At 49.2% G+C, this 13,945-nt stretch overlaps 1 protein-coding gene across 4 annotated transcripts in view; it reads right to left on the bottom strand.

The window, feature by feature from the left end:
- The window catches only part of LOC139048620 (DNA excision repair protein ERCC-6-like), a 374,291-nt gene that overhangs the window by 76,274 nt on the left and 284,072 nt on the right, over positions 1 to 13,945 (bottom strand). For all 4 annotated transcript variants that reach the window (XM_070523067.1, XM_070523070.1, XM_070523068.1 and 1 more), the window contains one exon: positions 9,268 to 9,378. In XM_070523067.1, coding sequence (XP_070379168.1) covers positions 9,268 to 9,378 — 111 coding nt within the window. The remainder of the gene's footprint in view (positions 1 to 9,267; positions 9,379 to 13,945) is intronic.

Below are 13,945 nucleotides of genomic sequence, written 5' to 3'. Positions count from 1 at the left end.
AGTGGCGGGCCGGTCACACCGGCATTCTGTGCATCTTATGGCTGCACGAACACCAGCAGCCGCGACGATGTTCCATTACTCCCCGCAAGTCAAGAAGCTTGCAGCTAAGTGCGAGGCTGCTGTGAATCGAAAGAATTTCAAGCGCTCAAGAACAACAGTGCTGCGCTCTAACCACTTCTGTGATGACGATTACTACCTGAGTTTATCAATAATGCGTGAATGAGTGAGAGTACAGTTTTCTGCTAGCAGGCTTTCTAAACGCAGCGCGAAAAGGTCGGGGCAACGAATGCACTAAGGCGGGATGGGTGCGGGCGGACTGATGGTAACTGGTCTTGGAAGACCTTATGAATACACGAACTCGTCCAAACCTGGATTTTGATTGATTGCTAGCTCCTTCGTGTTAGCACACTGAACGGAAGGTGCATGTTCATCTACGACCCTTGACGCAGGTTTCGTCACAAACCACCATTATTTTCTATTCGCACATGTGTTGTGAAACAGCCAACATGCAGCTACCATAATGCAGTGCAAGTGTAAAGTTTTCATGCGTTTGAAAGCCGGTGCATGCCAGGACACTGCTTTCCCCCTCGCGCACAGAGAGAAACAGTCAGTCTCACGTAGTCAGCCGCCTTTACGGTTCCCGTTACGAGTAGCATGCGGATGGCGCGGATGAAGGCCACTACGCATGCTACAAGAGCCGAAAAACGTTTCCCGCGTGTAAACCGTCTGTGTAGATTGCCGACAGCTTTGGGGCAGCGCATAAATGCCGACGATCGCATCCCTCCTTACGTTCCACAAGGAGACATGCAGAAACATAGCAGTACAGTTGTTTTTTGCCCAGAAACGAACTCACTGGATCGCTGAATACAGCTTCGCGAAAAACGTGCACACCAAAGAACATTTCTAACACGAGGAGATGCTAACACTTCGCTTTCGTTCGCGACGAAAGTACTGCTTGCTACCAGCATCTTTTGCTTCTTGGAGAGGCCGGCTACGTATACACGTAGGGAGCAATGCCGAACTCCTCAGAGAAACGCAAGCTCTCGAAATTCACTATTACTGTCTCACCAAAGCACAGCGCCAAACTACCTTGCACCATGCTTCATGTGTGGCAGCAGTGGCCGGTCCAGACGGACACCAATGTTGACTTCACGAGGCACCCGACCAATCACAGGTGGAAACGAGGCGCGCGAGCTGCCCGAGTCTGCTGCTGCACTTTTCGTAGAAATAAAATCTGTTTGCGCTTTCTTTCGCTCAATTTGGATGCATTATTCGAATTTGGAGGGTTAAACCATTACGTACAGCTCTTCGCTCATTTTTTCTGAAAAATTCTTCAGCTTCCCTTTAAGGGAGCGTGTAGGAGAGAGTTGAGTCCGGCCGTGGCTGTGTAAAGCACGGTAGCGAGTGATTTTATTCCCAATATCAGGCAACATCAGGATAATAACTCATTGGTTTTCGTACCGTACTCCTGCGTCAATTTCTTTTCCTTTAAACTATTTGCGTACAACTAATTGCGATTGTGGCTCACTTTTTATAAGCACGTAGTTTGTGATAATTTATTACAGTACATTAACTGTTTTTAGAGTGTTTAGGGTGTGTTTGGCATGCGTTTGGCAGGCATTCTCAGATCATGAACAGCAGGTTGCCATTATCCCTCAAGAGAAAAGTGTATAATAGCTGTGTCTTACCAGTACTCACCTACGGGGCAGAAACCTGGAGGCTTACGAAAAGGTTTCTACTGAAATTGAGGACGACGCAACGAGCTATGGAAAGAAGAATTATGGGTGTAACGTTAAGGGATAAGAAAAGAGCAGATTAGGTGAGGGAACAAACGCGAGTTCCTGACATCTTAGTTGAAATCAAAAAAAAAGAAATGGGCATGGGCAGGACATGTAATGAGGAGGGAAGACAACCGATGGTCATTAAGGATTACGGACCGGATTCCAAGGGAAGGGAAGCATAGCAGAGGGCAGCAGAAAGTTAGGAGGGTGGTAGAAAGTTAGGTTGGTGAATGAAATTAAGAAGTTTGTAGGGACAACATGGCCACAATTAGTATATGACCGGGGTAGTTGGAGAAGTACGGGAGACAACTTTGCCCTGCAGTGGGCGTAACCAGGCTGATGATGAAGAGTGTATACACTTTGCTCACGTGTATTTTCCAGCTGTGATGAGAAAAAAAAAAGGCGTTCGATATGGATAATAAGTCCTTGTTGTACTGTTACCTGCATGTATTAATACGGCCACACCACAACCAAGGGCAAACAGTTATGGCAGGACTTGCAAGACTTGGAATACACGCTCATCACGGTTTCCAGCGCCCCAATGCGTATGGGCGATGCGGTTGCAAGAGATACCACACCGGACTTAACAATGGTCAAAAACATCGAGCGGGCTACTTGGAGAAACACCCTAGAAGACCTAGGTAGCGACCACATGATTATCGAGATCATGATCCCCCGAGCGGGAACCCCCTCCCAGTCAAAAGCTTCAAATGGACAGACTGGGACAAGTTCCGCAAGCACCGGGATATCAGGCAAGACGACGAGCCAATCGGTGACATTGACAGATGGATCGCAGACTTGACCAGGGATGTCGGGGAGGCCACACAAACCATCACTCCCGATTTCCTGACGGAGAAGATGGACAGTCGCCTCGCCCACCTCTGGGAAGCCAAGAAATCCATACAAACCCGATAGCAAGGACAGCGGTTCAATCGAAAGCTGAGAAAAAAGATAGCCGACTTAAACAAACAAATCGAAGAGCACTGCAACACCTTGAGCAAGCAACAGTGGGACGAAGTCTGCAATGCCGCGGATGGCCAACTCCACAACGGAAATACGTGGCGACTGCTGAGGCACCTGCTGGGCCAAACCCAGTGCAAATCCAAGCAAACAGCCGACATGCACAGACTTCTGCACAAAGAAAAAGGGGCGGCGAGCGAGAAGCAAATCGTCATGAAACTCTGCGGCAAATACCTCCCGCAACGACCGACGGTCGAGCACGGCCGGTACACTGGCAGTCCTAGTCCCAAGTTAGATGAAGACTTCAGTGAGGCGGAAATCAGAACGGCACTCCAAGGACTCAACAGCAAGTCAGCCCCAGGGCCAGACAGGGTTAACAACAAAAGGCTCAAAAACCTAGACGACAAATCTGTTACCAAACTCATGGGCTATATGAACAAGTGCTGGAGAGAAGGCCGCATCCCAGAGCAGTGGAAGAGGTCCAAGGCTATCCTCATACCCAAGCACAGAAAGCCGTTGAGTTTGGAGAACCTACGCCCAATCTCTCTCACGTCGTGCGTGGGTAAGTACTTGGAACACGCCTTCCTGAACCGTATCAACAGCCATCTAGAAGAGACGGAAGCCTACCCCCACACCATGATAGGCTTCCGATCCCGCCTGTCCAAGCAGCACGTCATGTTACAACTAAAGAACCAGATCCTTGACGACAAGACAAGAAACACCAGAGCCATCCTAGGACTAGACCTGGAGAAAGCATTCGACAACGTCGCTCACGAGTCGATCCTTAAACAAGTGTCTAATCTGAACCTGGGGGAAAGGTCCTACAACTACGTGAGGGACTTTCTGAACGATCGCAAAGCCACCCTCAAGGTTGGCGACCTCGAGTCCGAAGAACGAACCCAGGGAAGTGCAGGTACCCCCCAGGGCTCAGTTATATCTCCGCTCCTTTTCAACTTAGTCATGCTGGGTCTCCCCAGCAAAATACGCGAAATCGAAGGAATCCACCACGCTATATACGCAGACGATATAATGATATGGGCAGACTGCGGCAGTGATGGGCAAATTGAACACGCACTACAAACGGCCATTCACAAAGTGGAAGAGTACCTCCAAGGAACGGGCCTCAAATGCTCCCCGAGCAAGTCCGAACTACACCTTTACTGGCCCACATGCTGAGGCATGCCACCAAAGAGCTACACAGGACCCCGGGAGTGCGAGGAAATCGGCCTGTACACACAAGATGGAAGCGCAATCCCCAAAGTAAACAAGATCAAAATCCTCGGAATGATCATTGAGGCCAACGGAGCTAACGGTGAAACCGTGAGGAAGATCGAAGGCAAAGTCATCAGCGCCACGAGACTCATAAAGAGAATAACCAACAGACACGCGGGCATGAAGGAAGACAACATCATTCGACTGATCCACTCATTCGTTGTCAGCCACATCGCCTATGTAGCTGCTTACCACAACTGGTATGTCGCGGAAAAGAACAAGATTAACACGCTCATAAGGAAAGCGTACAAGATAGCCCTGGGCCTACCGGAATCGACGAACACCGAGCTCCTGACTCAGCTGGGCATATACAACACTATAGAAGAAATAGCCGAAGCACAACGCATCTCGCAGCTCGAACGCCTGTCGACCACCACAACGGGAAGACACATTATGAACACGCTCAGCATAACGTACCACAACCAGCACGGCCAGAAAATGCAAATCCCCAACAAAATCAGAGAGACAATTACGGTGGCAACCATCCCAAGAAACGTGCACCCCGATTACAACCGAGGTAGAAGAAAGGCAAGAGCCGAGACTCTGCTCCGTTCATTCGGCAGGGAGAGAAACGCGCGCTTTGTCGACGCAGCCGAACATACGCCGCCGTAGTAATAGACGCAGAGTCAAAAATTAGAACCACATGCAATGTATACACCAAACACTTGGAAATAGCGGAGGAAGTAGCGATTGCGCTGGCCCTCACAGAACAGGAATGCGAAGTCGTACTAAGTGACTCGCAAATGGCAGTAAATTATGCCAAAGGTCGAATTTCCAAGGAAGCCCTGTCCATTCTGGCCAAAGCGGGCAGATCCAAAACCGCGAGCTCGAGGATCATATGGTTGCCTGCGCATGTCACCACGGAAGGCGACACACTCCCGAACCTAAACGAGACGGTGCACTGGACGGCGCGAGACATGACCCGCCGTGCCGAACAGGGCAACGCCTCTCGCACGATAGCGAACGCTTCTCAAGCAGAACGAGACAGGCTCACCAGATACAACATCACCAGAGCATATTTGAACGCCAGATGGATATACCCACCGCCGAGTCCCAAACTGAACAGAAGGCAGGCCGTCGCCTGGCGACAACTCCAGACAAACACGTTCCCTAATCCATTCCGTGTCAAACGTATCTTCCCAGATAAGCATCCGGACGACACGTGCAAATTGTGCCAGGAAGGACCAGCAACACTCAAACACATGCTGTGGGAGTGCAATGTAGTTATAGGAGGGATGGCAGTTACTCCGGAGACTCTGTCGTCGAGGTGGGCCGCTGCTCTGCGCAGCTCAGACCTCGGAATCCAGATATGGGCAGTCCAGCAAGCCCGTGAGGCGGTGTTGAGGCAGGGCCTTGATGTTCCTCCGTGGGAGACATGAGCCCGGGTCGCGTTAAACCTTGCCGGACGTACAAAAAAGTTGTATCCATCCAACCATCCATCCACATCGCAATGGTGGTTGGGCAAAGACTTTTGCCAGTTTACAAACGTATATAAGGCTTTCTACTGACTTCATATTCTGCTGTACAGTGCTTGGACGTGTTGGACAAAGGGCGGTTTACTTTGTACTTCAGGACAGCCGTGAGCGACCAATAAAAATGATTTGAGTTTTCCCTAGTTGAGCTACATTTTTTTTTTTTCCATGTCACACTGAAAGTAAGGTATGCACTCCCCCTAATAAATATGGCAACACATGCACTCGTGCCTGCATTCACAGAAACTTAAGTACATGTTTTCATATTGCACGAACATTGCCAGCAAATTCCTGTTTAAATATTGCTCCGTTCAGCTCTTTTCGATACTAATAGCACCTGGATTTTTGTCAGCACTGTTCTCCAGATGGCAATTGAAACTGTACATATTAATTCGTCTCTTCTTTTATGGGCCAGCAGGTCGCTCTGTTTGTTTCCACTCAAAGGCAAATTGCAGTAACAACTGCAGCTTCTTCGCACGAGGAAAATGCAAGAAGGTTTCAAGTTTTCTCCAGAGTCCAGTGTGCCTCCAAGTGGCAGCATTTACTCACTGAACGTCGAGCCGCTTTCAAGTCAAAAATACAAAATTGAGAGAGATGGACAGGGAGTGGGAGAAAAGTAACAGGCTTGTTTCATGAATCAAGCTTAGGAAAGGCATCCCTATAATGTTTTGAGCTCAGGCCACCTTTTGGGTACTTGATTGTTACCAACTGAAGCTGATCCTCGAGGTTGGAGTTGGCAACTAAAGTTAGCTAAGAACGCAGCTCAGTAAATACCAGGAACGTCATGAGTAAATCAGAAAAGAAATCCTTTGGCTCATCGTAACAAAAAGTGGTGTCCAGATCCACGTCTGAGTGTCAGCTCTTAGAAGAATTTTTTTACGCAGGCCTTGAGACAACAGTTGTGCTTTTTGCAAATGGTAGAATTAATTTTGGAGTCGGAAATACATGGTGAGATTTCGTCACCACCTACACTGCGGTGGTGTCCAGACACCTGCAGAACATCATTTAACGTTTTGGCTGTTTTTGGCTATTTTTCCCTCATGAAAAATTTGGGTTTGGCTATCTTTGGGCTACATTTTCAAGTCATTTGGCGATTTTTTGTTGGGGCCATCTGGCAACCCTGGGTGGCTGCTCCCTTTGATGCCACGCATTTTTTATTCTACGGCCGCACCTGCTGCGCTTGCGTTGTTGCTGCCCTTTGCTCCGTCCGCCTCAACAAACGTCTGCTTGCGAGCTGCTCATCGCCTTGCGCTATCTTTTAAATTATTTTGTAAGCTTTTTTTTTTTCGCTAGTTCTTTACTGCATGCGATGCCAACAACGAAGCCCAAGACAGTGCAGATGTTTGGTGCGCGGAAGCGCGATATGAGGCTTGCTACGAGCATCGAATTTCAGATCTTCCGCAGCGAGTGCCGACTGCGTAGACGCTTGCAGCGGCCAAACTGTGCTATCAGCTGTCGCCAGTCGAGAATCCAACACATCAAGTGTGCCTGGAGCAGCAAGAGCTAATTAGAAGCACCGCAGGAGCATTCTAATAAAAGCATGTGTTCAACTTTAGGGCCTGTTTTCTAGGAATGGATTTTTTTTGCTAGTAGTGGTGCTGGGGAAGGCGATATCTCAAGAACCGCTTTGCAGATTTGTGTGCCGTTTTTTTTTTTTTTCCTGTTCCTGAATGACTTTGCCAAGGTTTAATAGGTTTCTTTTTTTTTAAGCTGGTGTAGTTAACTTATAATAAGCAATTAATTTTTTATGAATCTGGTTATTACTGGCTACATCAAATTCAAAGTTTCGTTAAACTTTTTTGGAGGGGAAATTAAAGAAAAAGGCTTTGTAGCCCCCAGGGATATCTATCAAGGAATCATCACAGTGAATTGCAGCTTCCTACGGCGTCTTGGCATTTCTTCAGGCTCTTCCTCAGGCATATACATGAATCACCTAGTTAGACCTCAATAACTCTGAAACTAATAAACACATCTTCCTGAAACTTTGCAGTTCCTCGTAGTGCGGTGGTGTGAATGCATGCTGAAAGTTTCATCCAGATATTTTTAAAAATAAGAAAGTTCGGTCTCCAGGGTAGCCTCCTGCCTTAAAATCCAAAACTTCAACGTTTTTAGCGCCCGGAAAGACACGAGAGACGGAAGTACGACGCGGACACTGCACTAACTTCCAACAATTGATCAAAAATAATGTACAATGAAAAGAACAAGGACTGTGAGAGGCGACATACACAGCATTGTGTATGTCGTCTCTCGCAGTCCTTGTCCTTTAGGCTGTACGTTATTTTTGATCATGAATTGCCAACTAGCCCAAGAAACCACCCTAGTTCTAACAATTGGGTTTTATTCTACGGAGGGGTGCACATATGTATAGGGAACAGACAGCAGCACACGCATGCGCATATGTACTAGTTTTTAACAAATAGGACAACAATGAGACATGTGTAATGGAAAGTTAAGATGATATTGAAGATGAAAAAGGCAACAATGCATAGCTAAAAAAAACTTTTGTAACTGCAAGACTAAAATGCTTTCTCCATCAAGCCACCCTCTGTGTCATGTTTAAAAAATCTAATTCTTTTTCCGAAAGATCGATTGAAGGCGCGCTAACACAAGTGTTCCCCAAACTAGCGATCTTCGCCGCTTCAATAATCTCACGTGTTGTTTGCGTTGGGCTTCTTCCTACCACAGTGCACTGATTATAAACAGGACTGCCCCCATGCTTTCTGCAGTGAAAAGCCAGATGCCGCACTCCTCCAGTTCGCACATTATTTGCATGTTCACGCAGCCTATCATTTATGCACCTTCCCGTTTGGCCAATGTATTTTTTGCCACATGACAGGGGTAGTTCATATACGACATTGTTCTCACGAAGAACATATCCTTCCTTGTGATTTGTCCGGCAACTGGGCTTCTCAGAACCACAGTAGCTGGCCTTGCACAAGTTGGACAGCTTGATTGGCGCTGAAAAGATGACACTTACGTTTGCGTTATTGCTAATCTTCGTCAGTCGGTGTGAGATATTGTGGATGTACAGTGTTATTGCAAGTTTCTGCTTCGATTTCTGGTGAAATAAACTGCTCATCCTGTTGCCAGCGTTTTACGGTCTTAAGGAGACCTTCAGCCACAGCTGTGATGATATACTGTGGAAAACCAGCCTGTTTCAGGCGATCCTCTTGTGCTAGGAAGCTGGACAAACACTTGTGAAGACATAAGCAGCGAAGCGCACTCATTAGGGTTGACTTTGCGATGCCTCTCTTAACCAACTTAGAGGGGCGTAATGAAAATGGCAATCGCGGCTTGTTCGCCCTCGGTTCATATGCCCAGCACACCTGGTGTCCCTCACAGCTGTGCCTACAAAGCCTACAAAGTTAGCACTGTGTCCGTGTCATACTTCTGTCTCTCATCCCTTTTTGTGTGCTAAAAACGTAAAAGTTATGGAATACCAACATGCCAAAACTTATGCTCTTTAAAAACCAGGTTGGGGCGGAATCAGTCGAACGTAGTACGAACAATGCTGGCTCATTTTTTAATGGGCGCAGTCTGATGGACGCTTTAGTGTGCATACATCTTTGAGTGTGATGTCTTAAAAACGTGAGCACATTAGAATTGGGCACCGTAAGAATGGTTGGCGGCTGTTGACCAGCATTTGGATGGGCTGCCTCAGCCTATCTGTTAGAGTGCAGTAAAATATCAATTATCTATCCATGTCTTTATCAGGTGCCTGCCTGTGAGCACAGCTCCTCCCTTGCTAGGAGAAGCTCTCTGACAGAGCAAAATTAACTCACTGCATTAAACTTGGCAATGGCTGGCTGCCGGGAAGCAATGGGCGTGGCGCCAGTCATCACCATGTACGTGTAGCCTTGCTCCTGGACAAAGCGCTCCAGAATCACCAGCATCTGAAAGAGTGATCAAGAGAGACACTGTTGTCGAGCACCGTCAGCATTCTCCATGTAGTAGTGCCACTTTGTCATTTCCAAGTGCACCATAAACAACTACCAATTACAGGTCAGCTCTAACTACTGAGCCCACAAGAGAAGCATGGAGCCAAAATTCAATGACACTCGTCAGGGTAATTCACATGCCGACTCCAATGGGGGTGTTCATAAAGAGAGACATTAGTGAGACCCTCCAATGAGAGTTACAAATGAGATTCTTCCTGTATAATCGAGAGTTCAATGTAATCAATATAATCAAGAGACAAAGAAAGACGTACACTGACCAAGTAAAACTTATTTAACGACGCCGTTTCGGCTTGCATATGGAAGCCTTGTTTACAATGGGGCAAAAATGGTTGAAGTGCTTGTTTAAATAGGTTTTAGCATGTGGTGCAAGCACCATGCGTAAGATGGGGGGAGGGTTCCCTCATTTCAAATGTCCTGTAGATTGTATCTCGAGGGACACCAGGTACAGACGTGACTTCTAGCTTCTTTCCTGGTACAAAGCCTAGACCTCATCCAGTTAATACTGTGCACAGTCGTCGCGCTTAGTAGTTCTACTTGGTCAGTGTTATGTCTTTCTTTGTCAGATTCTTCATGTGTGACTCGGAGAGTAACATGCCTTGGACAGGTGAAAGCTGAACAAAGTTAACAGTGCTAATGAGAAAAGCAAGCAATGAGTATGAATATGACACTCTACTTATCTCACACCAGGCTGTGAAATGTGGCACATGCCCAATACAGTTGAACTCCCTTATAATAGGACCGATTTTAACATTATATTGGATATAACAATGAGCAACCGGTGCACCATCAACGTTGTTATGTGTTTTATGGTAAAATAAACCCCGTATTACAATGCTATAATGCCACATTGTGGGCTATAATTAAATCTGGCTACTGAGTGTCTGCACCATGCGCACAGCCCATGCTCCCAGTGTACGCGCAGGTGGATGATGAGTGATGCAGCACAGGGTCCCATGACATGAGTGGCATGGAATCTCGTTGTAGGCTGATACTGGTGGCAAAAGCAACGCATGTTCTTCCGGCTTGTCCTGGTGGCTTGAAACTCGGACCGGCATGGAGCAGCAGTCCGAGCACAAGCTGTATGATGAAGATAAGCGGATTGTTAGCTGACTGCATTCCGTGAGTGCTGCTGTGCCCAATCAACGATTATTGGTTAGTATCAACCTTATCACAATCAATCCAATCTCTATCAAGCCTTATCCATATCATCGAACATGATCCGACCTTTATCAACCCTTATCAGTGCTTATTAACCAAGTAAAAATTGCTCTGCTATGCTCCGGCCAATATGAGCCCTTATCACTTTTTAGCATCTTATCCATCTGTGCTGAGCCATTATCAACCGTGATGAAGCCCATAAATCCTCTCATCACTACTTATCATCCTTATCAACTCACTGATTGTGCAACGAGCATGTGATGCCCCCTCGGGCATAATCTTCATTGGCCTGCCAGGCTCGGTGGGCAACATTGGTCACCGCACCAAATAAACACTGACGAGCAGAGCTGCTCGACGGTCAGTCATCATTCATCACCACCACGCTGCGGAGCATCTGTCTAACGGAGGGTGCTTCGTGCGTTCCCTCATTCAAGAATCTGGTCAGCTCGTGACACTGGCAATGAGTACCCACGGAATCTCCTGCGCCGCCGCAAGTGGCAAAACACCGCCCCTCGTTGCTGCCATCATGCCGCTGTATGGAAGGCTCCAGCCGTTCGAGGGAGATGGGTCCGTGTGGTCAGTTTATGAGGAGGAAGTCCACGTGTTCTTTTGGGCAAACGACACACCTGAGGCCAAACAGCAGGACATTTTCCTGGCCAGCTGCAGGACCCGCATCTTCAGTCTCCTGCTCGACCTTCTCAAGCCAGCCACGCTGCATGTTAAGGCGCTGGCTGAGCTGCTCACCACACTGCGCTTGCATTTCAACTCAGCACCATCCACACTAATGGAGCGTTTCCGCTTCAACAACCGGAGCCGCCGGGAAGGAGAGCCTCTTGGGCAGTTTGTCACTGCTCTACAAGGTTTAGCGAGTGCCTGCGCCTTCGGGGACCAGCTAGACTCACTGCTCCGGGACCGTTTCGTCTGCGGCATCAATAACCCTGCCATGCAGACGTGACTCCTGGAGCTTCAACGACCCCTTGCTGGACGCCGCCGTAAAGGCCGCACTGGCAAAGGAAGCTGCCGCCAAGGATGCTGACGAGATTGCCCGTGTGACTGGCTCAGTGTTGGCGGAAGCGCCAGTCAACAAGTTGGTAACAAAGGGCAGTACCTGTGGTCGCTGCGGTGGTGGTGCCCACACGAAGTGTGGTGGTGCTCACTCCCCCTCACAGTGCCAGTTCTCTCAAGCACAATGCTTCACGTCCAGGAAAACTGGGCAGCTGGCACAGGTATGTCGAAGGGGGAGGACAAACAGCAGACAGGAGCAGCAGCCTGGCTCAAGCCCAGGTCATGGTAGCTGTCGCAAGGGTACGCGGCGGGGCCGTGCGGCAGCAGGCTCAAGTTCTTCCGCGGCCAGGCTCTACGTCGTGGCCGAGGATCAGCCAATTTTCGACATGCGCCACACAGGCCTTGTACCGTTGTCTGTTCCACTGTACATGTTGACTGTCGTAGCCTGCAGGCACCTCATTTCCATGGAGTTTGCAAAGGGGCCAGCGTGTCAGTCATGCCGGGAAACTGTTCAAGCCCACCTTCCCTGACGTGTCCATCAAGCTTCAGGCGTGATGCTGCACAGCTACGCCGGGCAGCTCTCCCAGGTCCAGGGTCAGGCCCAGGTCAGCGTTCGCTTTGGCGACAGGGAGGCAGCTCTTCCTCTTTACTTAACCAAGGGCTTGTCGCCGACCCTGCTAGGTCAAGACTGGATTCATGCACTGGGCGTTCGTCTGCCAGAGTACCAGAAAGCCAGCCTGCATGTGGTGAGAGATGTCCCCAGCCTCCAAATAGAGTTCAAGTCCCTGTTCCAGCCAGGGGTGGGCACATTCACCAGCGCGATGGCTGCACCTATGTACCTGAGAGCGCCCGGCCTCGTCTTTCAGGTCTCGCCTACTGCCGTTCGCCCTGAGGAATGGGCTCACCCAGGAGCTGCAACGGTTACAGCGAGAGGGCATCCTGGTGCCCGCCAAGACATCTGAATGGGCCACTCCCATAGTGCCAGTCCTCAAGTAAGACGGCAGTGTCAGCATCTGCAAAGGATTTCAAGGTACCATCAACCCCGTTGCGACCCTCAAGAAATACCCGCTGCCCAGGAGGGAATATTTCTGGTCAGCATTGTCCGGTAAACAGATGCTAACCAGCAGCTGGTGCTCCAGGATGCCTGCCGGAAGTATGTCACAATATCGACAACTTTGAGGCTCTTACAGTACATGTGCTTACCGTTTGGCATGGCCTCAGCCCCAGCCATATTTCAGAGGGAGATGCACAACTGTTCAGGGGCATGAGGCTCATGGCGGTGTACTTGAACGACACCCCGGTTACTGGCAGCGATGATGGGGACCACCTGCAGAACCTGCACAACGTCCTGGCACGACTGCAGGACGCTGGTCTCGAGCTCAAGCTGGAAAAGTGCATTTTCTGGCCCCCAGTGTTGAGTACTTGGGACATGTCATTTCCGAGCCTGACCGCGCCCCGGCTCCTTGCTGTAAGGAATGGCCTGCCAAGGTGGCAAAGTGCAAGTTACTTCAGCCCGCTGCACGTGTTTCGATCCAAAATTGGCACAGTTACCCCCGCATGTGCGTCGCATCTCACGGCAGCGAGGTCGTTAGCGAGGTACAGAATACTGCAGACTTGACATACGCGAGCACCCATGTCAAGCCAGATCTGCGTGCCGAAGTGAAGTGCCAGCTGGACGATGCAGTTGAGGGCCGCTCTCAGGATTGCAAGCTGCGTAGCTCAAGGGAAGACAACTGCATTGTTCAGGGATCGGTGCGGCTCTCCACCAGTCTAGGTAGCCAAGATAGGGATGATTTACTTAAGGATCATTCAGACTGTGCGGGTAAGAGACCGATCCGGGCCCATGAAGTGTGTACCGGCCAGCATGAGGCGCGAGAAGGCGGCATGAAAGAGAGTTCGAGGAAAAAGCACCGCAGGAAGAAGTGCCGTAAAGAACGAAAGACGGTGAGTAATGTAGCACAGCCAAAGTCGGCGACAGGCGCAAAAAGGCAGGGCGCGGAGAAAAGAAAGGGGCGGTCGTCGTTGACGATGTTGACGCATCCAACACGTTCGTGCCACAGGTCAAAAAGAGACCGAGAAGCATGTTCTGCACGGACGTGGACAAAGGGCACGGGGCAGTTAAATTCCTCGTCGTTCCGTCGTTCTTTTCGAGGTGCAGCATGTAGGGCGAAGGAGTACCAGGTGGCAAGATGAAACAAGGTGATAGGGAGTAGCAACGCGGTCAATAGAGTTCGTGATGAAAGATGGGCGCCAGGACGCAAATTGGCAGGGGACTGTAATGTCTTAGGGGAGCCGATAGTGAGTCAGCCCTTTTGTTGTTCCTCGGTAGCCAGAGTAG

The sequence above is a fragment of the Dermacentor albipictus genome, chromosome 8 (assembly GCF_038994185.2).
Source record: "Dermacentor albipictus isolate Rhodes 1998 colony chromosome 8, USDA_Dalb.pri_finalv2, whole genome shotgun sequence".
NCBI classification, from domain to species: domain Eukaryota; kingdom Metazoa; phylum Arthropoda; class Arachnida; order Ixodida; family Ixodidae; genus Dermacentor; species Dermacentor albipictus.
Note: the sequence above shows the minus strand (reverse complement) of the source record. Positions and strands in the feature narration are given on the sequence as shown.